The sequence below is a fragment of the Rhincodon typus genome, chromosome 26 (assembly GCF_021869965.1).
Source record: "Rhincodon typus isolate 14 chromosome 26, sRhiTyp1.1, whole genome shotgun sequence".
Lineage (NCBI taxonomy): Eukaryota > Metazoa > Chordata > Chondrichthyes > Orectolobiformes > Rhincodontidae > Rhincodon > Rhincodon typus.
This window is the reverse complement of record NC_063357.1, coordinates 7,637,311-7,645,774: the sequence shown is the minus strand read 5'-3', so window position 1 is coordinate 7,645,774 and position 8,464 is coordinate 7,637,311. Positions and strand designations below refer to the sequence as shown.

Sequence of the window (8,464 nt, the reverse complement as noted above, 5' to 3'; positions counted from 1 at the left end):
GAGACAGAAGGAAAGCGAGAGAGAGAGAGAGAGAAAAGGAAAGAGAGAGAGAGAGAGAGAGGAACCGTCAGTTATCACATTCTACAATCCAAGACTGGAGATCATCAGTTGTGTGATTTTTCTCAATTTACCTCTGTTACTGCGAGACAGTATAAACAGTAACTTTGGGACTCTTGTGCCATAGTGGTAGTGCTCTTACCTCCGGTCAAGAGGATTCAATTCCCACCTCAGCATGCAATGGCCACAGAGGAATTTCATAACACTTTCAAAGAAGGTTGATTTAAATATGCATACTATTGAACAGAAACTGAACTGGATCAGCCTTGTAAACACAGTGGCTACAAGAGCTCGTCAAAGGCTAGGAATACTGTGGTTATTAAAAGCCACCTCCCGAATCCCCAAAGCCTGTCCACCGTCTACAGGCACAAGTCAGGAGTGTGATGGAATACTCCCCACTTGCCTGGACGGGTGCAGCCCCAACACTCAAGAAGCTTGACACCATGCAGGACAAAGCAGCCCGCTTGACTGGCACCACATCCACAAACATCCACTCCCTCCACCACCGACGCTCAGTAGTAGCAGTGTGTACTATCTACAAGATGCACTGCAGAAATTCACCAAAGATCCTCAGACAGCACCTTCCAAACCCACAACCACTTCCATCTAGAAGGACAAGGGTAGTAGATACATGGGAACACCATCATCTTCAAGATCCCTCCCCAAGCCACTCAACATCCTGACTTGGAAATATATCACTGTTCCTTCATTGTCACTGGGTCAAAATTCTGGAATTCCCTCCCTAATGGTGTGTGGGTTAATCCACAGCAGGTGGCCTGCAATGGTTCAAGGCGGCAGCTCACCACCACCTTCTCAAGGGGCAACTAGGGACGGGCAATAAATGCTGGCCAGCCAGCAACACCCACATCCCACAAATGAATTGAAAAAAGATTAAGTAACTAGCATTTATATAGTCACAAACAAAAACAGAAATTGATGGAAAAGCTCAGCAAGCCTGGCAGCATCTGTGGAGAGAAATCAGAGTAACATTTCAGATTGCGTGACCCTTCCTCAAAACTGGTTATGAAACAGGTTGCTTCAGTACAGCTCACCCATTCTCACCTACCCTATCTCATATTCAGCTTTTCTTCTGTCCTTGTCTCCAAAATATCATTTCCTCATTTGCCTATCCCTTTTATATCTCTCTCTGGGTTCCGTCTCCACCTATCTGCTCACCTCTACTCTCACCGTCAACACCCAAAAACTTTGGCTTCAGCAAAAATATCATTTCTTCCTAATAGTAGCTAACAGTTCTGATGAAGAGCCACTGGACTCAAAATGTAAATTCTGCTTTCTTTCCACAGATACTGCCAGACCTGTAATTCACGTTTTCATCCCAGGTCAGCAAACTCAGCACATACCCAGGGTTAAACCTGGGACATTTTCCTGCTGTCTGGGACAGCCAAGCTCCACATCAATTAGTTTCTAGTTTCCCTGCCTGAACACACACTGTGACAACAGTTAGTTCAAAGTCTTATCGAGGTGCTTGACATGTTGCTTGGAGGACTTGGGTTTTGAAGGACTGCAGAAAGTGGATTTGCTTCAAATTTTGTGGAAATCCTGGAGTGGTTCCTTTAAGAAGGAGGTTATTCAATGTTCACTGTGGACATTGGGTTTTTTTTTAGATAACAAGGATTCCCATCAAACACATGACTGGTGATGACTGCTTGCTTCACTACAGACCTCCCCCTCCACCAATCCCTGCTGGAGCTGTTCTTAAAAAAGTAACTGGCTTGGAGATTGTTGCTGGATCCAGTTCAGTTGGAGGAAAGCCTGCTAAGAATGAGCTGCCCAGCTGCTCTCCTTCATTCTTGAAAAGAAAACCTCCTTGTGCTGTTCTGGATAAAGCCACTCTGTTCTTTAGGAGGAATGATTGAAAGAACATCTCGAGATTGTATTTCCTGACCAAGACGTTTCTGCAAAACTTCAGAGACAACCGAGTATGATCAATGACCAGGGCAAACATGCCAGAACGTCAAAGCAACTGACTCCAAAACATTCAATGCTTTATCTTTTTGCCTTAAAGAATAACAAATTGGCTAAAGTGTTTTTTTTAAATAAAAAGCCAAAAAAAAAAATCTGTTTGTATTTTCTTTTCTTGCCTGACAAAAGGTGCAGTGCCCCAAAAGCTTGTGATTTTAAATAAGCACAACGGACTATAATCTGGTGTCGTGTGACTTCTGATTTTGTTCACCCCAGTCCAACACTGGCATTTCCAGTGTGAACAGCAGGTGTGTCTGTTTGCATGTGTACTCTGGCAATATTTAGCGCGATAAAGATTTATATTTCTATATCACTGTGCATATTAACCACTTATGATATCGTTACTGGATGATTTAGTTTTGATAATAAACTAATCATTCTGTTAGTTAGGATAGATCTTGTTGCTTAATACCTGATATCAATAAGCTATTTCCTTGGTAACTGAAGAAAGTTTTCCTTATATTACGTTGTGACCTCTAGAGTATTGAGGCTGGAGCAGAGCTGTAGTCCTGGATTCTAACAGGACACCAAAATGAAGGTTATATTTTTTAAACTAGAGATTTAGGAGACCAACACATACAACACAAACCCAAAGCAGCAAGCCACAGAGGCCACAATCCTTACCTTTTTGTTGTGAGAGAAGACGTAGAGAGCCAAGGGCTTGTCCCTCTTATTGATGAAGTCAATGGCCTCTTCTGTGCTGTTGACCGTGACGATGGGTAGCAATGGGCCAAAGATCTCCTCCTGCATAATCCTGGAGTTGGGATCCACATCAGTCACAATTGTGGGAGCTGCCCAAACATCAACAAGAGGCTTTTTCTCAGTAACGGAGAGGACCATAGCTCAATGAAGTCTTGACCCCCCCCTCCCCCCCCCCCGTGCCCTGGTTACTGCCCACTCCTCCTGGTTTCAAACCAAGTGGTTCACAGATCTCCCTCGTGTCTCTACAGGTGGGGTTTCCCTCCACTCAGGACTTCTTGTCAGGATATCAGGAGTGGGATCTTAGGAAATCGTTCTATACCACAATCCATCCACAGACCCTATTTCCAAATTCTTTGGCACCACGTTCATGCTGAAGCCACCAATACAGGATGGACCAAATGGTCCCCCTTTCTGTGCCAAATATGACTATGTTGGCTGTAAATAAACTTTGGGAGGATGGGCAATTGTAATTGTGACAAGAAGTGACTTTTATTATTCAAAAGGGGCTACATGGGTTGTCTGTTCCATAAGAGAGAATGTGACTCATATTGCTTCATGCTGGCATTAACATACAGGTCACAGTGCTAAGGGGTTAATGATCACACTCCCCCTCTGTCTGCCTCTACAAGTACCTATGTAGAGCTCCTTTTCATCGCGCTGACCACCAAACACCACGTTCTCTCCCTCCAGCAAAGACATCAGTCTCTTAAAATGCCGCTGGTTTACAATACGTCCGTAGTCCGGGGATTTCTGGGGATCGGCTCCATAGAATTCCTGGAACAGACCAAGCAGGGATAGTCAGATAGGGAACACACTCCAATAACCATCCAGACTCCACAACATTAGGAGGTAACATCAAGTTGAGTGGACCAATAGTAAAAGAATTAGAAGAGAGGGGTCAGGAAGTGTGGACATCAGTTAAATTGTTTGGCCAAAACAAATCCATTTTCAAAGTGACATTAATGGTGGGTTGGGGGGTGGGGGGGGCCACAATGTTTTCGATAAAAGCTGCTCAGTTTCTTTTAGCGATTTCAGAATTGGAATTTTACAGTAAAATGCTAGAAGTTAAATTTAATAAACTGGTAGCAGAAAAAAAGATAACCACAAGGCTGTTTTGATTGCATAAAAACCCAACATTTTCCTTTATTCACTTGTGGGACATGGGCGGTGCTGACTGGCCAGCATTTATTACCCGTCCCTAGTTGCCCTGGTTCACTAATGCCCTCCATGTGAGTGGGGAACAGGCCATCGTCACCCAGTGTGGGTCTACACAGGACTCCAGACACACACCGATGAAGCGGAGTTTAAACTGCCCCTGAACAAGCGGTGCCCATTGTGAGAAAGCTGTTACCAATGGTTCAAGAGGGAAATACAACTTCAATTTCTCAAAAGGCATCTTGGGATTGCCAATAAATGCCACCAGTTCCAGTCATGCCCACAACTGGGGACTGAATTTTAAACAAAAACTAAAAGCTGCATCGATCCCACATCTCCACTGCTCCGTTCAAAGAATCTCATTTCCATTCAGATTCCTCGAGTTGTAGGACTGGGTGTGTAACTGCTGCTCATCTCCATGGCGACAACACCAGATGTACGCGATACAGGAACACCCCAGAGTGGGAGTAGGCCTTTCGGCCCTTCGAGTCTGCTCCGCCATTCAGTAAAATCATGGCCCATCTGATCGTTGTCTCAACAGCACTTTTCTGCCTGCTCCCCACAACCTTCAACAAATTGATAGACATTTCCAAAGTTGGGGCTCTCTTCATTCAGACAGAGATTATGGATCAAATCTGACGGGGGTCGAAGGTCAAGAAAGAGGGAACATTAGAATCAAGTTAAATGTAACCACGAATGAGAGAGAGCCGGAGAAAATGATTATTTGACTCAGATGGCTTTGAGACCATCCACAAACCAGTGGAGTTAGTGACAGTCAGAAACTACATCAACAATTAGGAGGAGATTCAACAAGTGATTGTGTGGAAACAGAGGGATAAAAGGAGAAGAGGTAAGACACGTGGGATAAGAATTCCCATGGAGGATAAACCCAACACTGACCTGCTGAACCTACTGGTGCTGTAATTGTGAGATACAGTACATCCTCAAGAACTGGCTGAACACCACAGCTGCTGCAGCATGAAGCCAGCGCAGAGATTAACCCCTCAACTACAGGACTGGTACAGCTCGTGGGCTTCAGCGATTGGGGAGAATCACAGCGAAGGCAACTCGCTTCGGAGGACAATCCCACCCAACCCAGAACTGGGCTTTCCTCTTTCAGGGGCTGTCTCTCCCACTGCTGCTCCCACCGTTTCTCTCCTTATGGAGTTAATGACAGTTCCTGCTTTGTAAACTCACAGAGACAGCAGAGCCAATCTTCTTCACCACTTCATCCTGGATACTGTTATTACACAGGATGTAATCTGGAGCGATGCAGGTCTGACCACTGTTTGTGTACCGTCCCCATGCAATACGTCTGCAAAGAATAAATAAGGTGTTCACCACAAGGAACTCGTTCAAAAGGTTTACTCCTAGAACAACAGAAATTTATAGCAATGAGGGGAGATCATTCAACCCTTTCTGCAGAATCCTTCTGTCCCTTCACTCCTCCCTTTGGCCTGTACCTACTAGTGCTCAGTTACTCCTCCTTTCAAATGTACGTTAGATTCCACCACACAGGGGGATTTTTCCACTCGTTCAAGAGATGCGGAAGTTGCTGGCTGAGCCTGCACTTATCTCCCATCCCCAATTGCCCCGAGAAGGTAGGGGCGAGCTGCCTTCTTAGACCGCTGCTGTGCAGGGATGCCCACAGTTCTGTTAAGGCAGGGAATTCCAGGATTTTGACCCAACGACACTGAATGAACAGTAATTCATTTCCAAGTCAGGTTGGTGAGTGGTTTGGAGGGCAATTTGCAAGGGGTTGGTGTTCCCATGTATCTGCTGCCCTTATCCTTCTAGGCAGTACAGAGTTAACTGGTTCGAAAGGTAATGTCTAAAGGAGATGCCAAAGTGAAATGCTCAGGAAATGAGGACACTGCGGTGAATTTTCAGAAGCAGTCATCCCACACTGTTTAGGAAGATCACTGTTCCACTGGGACCATAATCCATCGATAGCCTTCAGCACTGACCACCCAAAAGATCAAACCCCTCTGCCCTTGCATCCAACTCGTTAAACATCAGCTAATCTGTACTCAGCCCAGCTTTTACTGTCCCAGAGCAGAAACTCAGAGTTCACTTCAAAAGAAATATCTCCAGAGTCGGTGGCTGCAGCAATAGATGACCTACTTCCTTCGGAAAATGAAACTGTTCTCAAAACCAGAGTTAACTATAGAGTTAAACTCCGCCCACCTGCCATCCTGGTTTGGTGGGGAGGGAGTTTGGGTTATGTAAGTTAGTTTGCAGGTGCAGCAAGTGTTTATGAAGTCTAATGGGATGCTACCCTTTATTATGAGGGGAATTGAAGATAAAAGTAGGGATGTTATGCTTCAGTTATTTAGGAGTATTAGCATTGGAGATGTGGTCTCACTATGTCTCCTTACTTAAGGCATTCGAGGTGGTTCACAGAAAGATGCTTACTAGATGGGGACCAGGAATGAGCTGGTTGTCTTCTGAGGAAATGTTGGACGAGCTGGGCTTGTTTTCAGTGGAGTTTAGAAGAATAAGGGGTAACCTGTTCGCAGTGTATAAGATAAATGGTCTTGGCAAAAGTGACACAATCAAGATGTTTAGGCTAGTGGGCAAATCCAGAACAGTTGAAGTCGAGCGAAGAGTTCTGAAGACGTTATATTGGACATGAAACATTAAATCTGTTTCTCTCTCCAGAGATGACCTGCTGAGTTGCTCCGGCACATTCTGTGTCTATTTTGTATTAAATTTTTTTTTGAACGGATGTAGGTCAAGAGGCAAATAGTGGCCAGGGGAACTACCCTGCTCCTCTTTAAATAGTGCCACCAGATCTTTAAGAGGGCAAAATGGAGCCTCCGTTTAACATGGCACCCAAAATACAGCTCTTCCAATAGTGCTGCAAGCTCTCAGAATGGTACTGGGAGGGAGCCAGCCTAGATGGTGAGCTCATATCTCTGTAGTAGCCCTCACAGTTAGGACTTTCTAACAAGAGAGAGCACTGTGACTTACTTGACACCAGACGCAAAGGAAAGCTCCCTCTGCACTGTCCCAAAAATGTACCAAACACCCGCTGCAGCAATGCAACACTGCCGACCCTCACACAAACCAACCTGCAGGCCACATCCAGGTCACAGTCACCATCAATATAACATGGACTTTTCCCGCCAAGCTCCAGGGTCACAGGGGTCAGATGTTTGGCTGCAGCCTCCATAACGATCCTGCCAACGTTGGTACTGCCCGTGTACAGGATGTGATCAAACTGCTGCTTCAACACCTCCGTTGTCTCTTCGACCCCTCCGTTAATGACAGGGTAAAGATCCTGGGGGGTTGGGAAGGGTTGGAAAGTGAACAAACCTGATGCTCCATGCCTATTCCAAAGACCGCAGTTACACTGTCACTTTCAGCGGGACGGATGTTTCGTAAAAACTGGAGTAGACCATCAGCCCATTCAGTGAGATCCGGGCCATCTTTTACTTCAAGTCAGCTCTTGTTTCATATTCCCCGATACCAGCGTCAGGTTCCGTGGGTCAGTCTACACTCAAATCAACAGTACAACCTTTCAACGTGACACCCTGTTCCCTGGCCAAGATCTGTGTCTCAGGCTTGCTGCAGTGTTCCAGTGAAGCGCAGCACAAGCTGCAAGAGCAACACCTCATTTTCCACCTGGGGATCCTGCAGACCTCTGGACTCAATATCGAGTTCAACAATTCTAGCACCTTCTCCTATGTTCTTAACCCCAAACCCTAGGCCTTGTCGTCACATGGGCTGCTATCACAAATGACTCAATGGCAGCCAGTAACAGTCCCCATTAGCAGCTATCCATTCTCCCTGGCTGACCTTTACCCACTCCTTTGTCTGTCCAACACTTTTTCTCTCTCTCTCTCTATCTGGGCTCCATCTCCACTTACTGTTTTCTCCTCCCCCCTCCCCACCTTTAGCAATAAATACCACCCCTTCCTGGCTACAATCAGTTCTGAAGAAGGGTCACTGGACTCCAAACATTAACTGTGTTTCTCTCTCCACAGATGCAGCCAGAGTCTCTCCAGTAATTTCTGTTTTTGAGCCTGACCTTTAACCCTTTTCAGACACCAAAGGGGTTGGCTAGGCTGAGAATTTGCTGTTTGGATTTCCTGTTGTATTCTCCCTTTATACTGTGCCCTGATGTGGGGGTACAACACAGATACCAAACAGACACTTTTTAAATCAGGTCTCTGCACCCTCCCCAGCCCCCAGCCCATCCATTTTCAAATTGTACTTCAAAGGGAACACAATTTCTTGCCCCACTCCTGTTAATTGTCTCTAATACGGCAGCAGGTCAGGGGAATGGCGTCAAAAATCAGGCGAGCTGTCTTCATGATTGAATGAGTTTACCGGATGTGTTCCTGTCTCTGCAGCTCCTATCCTGCACCCACCTTGTCCAAGTATTGAGGGAGGAGCTCCCCCAGTAACCGGGCCGTATTCTCACTCACTTCTGATGGCTTCAGGACTACGGCGTTTCCTGGGAATGGGATCATATTATACATCACCAGCAAGAAGCAAGTAGTTGCATTCAAACAACAGTCCTTACTGAGCAAGCTATTACACAGCAGCGACAGTCCTTACT

The 8,464-nt window shown here is 45.8% G+C and overlaps 1 protein-coding gene across 4 annotated transcripts in view; it reads right to left on the bottom strand.

The window, feature by feature from the left end:
* The window catches only part of LOC109934852 (aldehyde dehydrogenase, dimeric NADP-preferring-like), a 31,649-nt gene that overhangs the window by 12,807 nt on the left and 10,378 nt on the right, over positions 1–8,464 (bottom strand). For all 4 annotated transcript variants that reach the window (XM_048612542.1, XM_048612543.1, XM_048612541.1 and 1 more), the window contains 5 exons: positions 8,274–8,359; positions 6,972–7,180; positions 5,095–5,212; positions 3,375–3,516; positions 2,665–2,831 (listed from right to left, as the gene is read on the bottom strand). In XM_048612542.1, the coding sequence (XP_048468499.1) occupies positions 2,665–2,831; positions 3,375–3,516; positions 5,095–5,212; positions 6,972–7,180; positions 8,274–8,359 (722 nt within the window). The remainder of the gene's footprint in view (positions 1–2,664; positions 2,832–3,374; positions 3,517–5,094; positions 5,213–6,971; positions 7,181–8,273; positions 8,360–8,464) is intronic.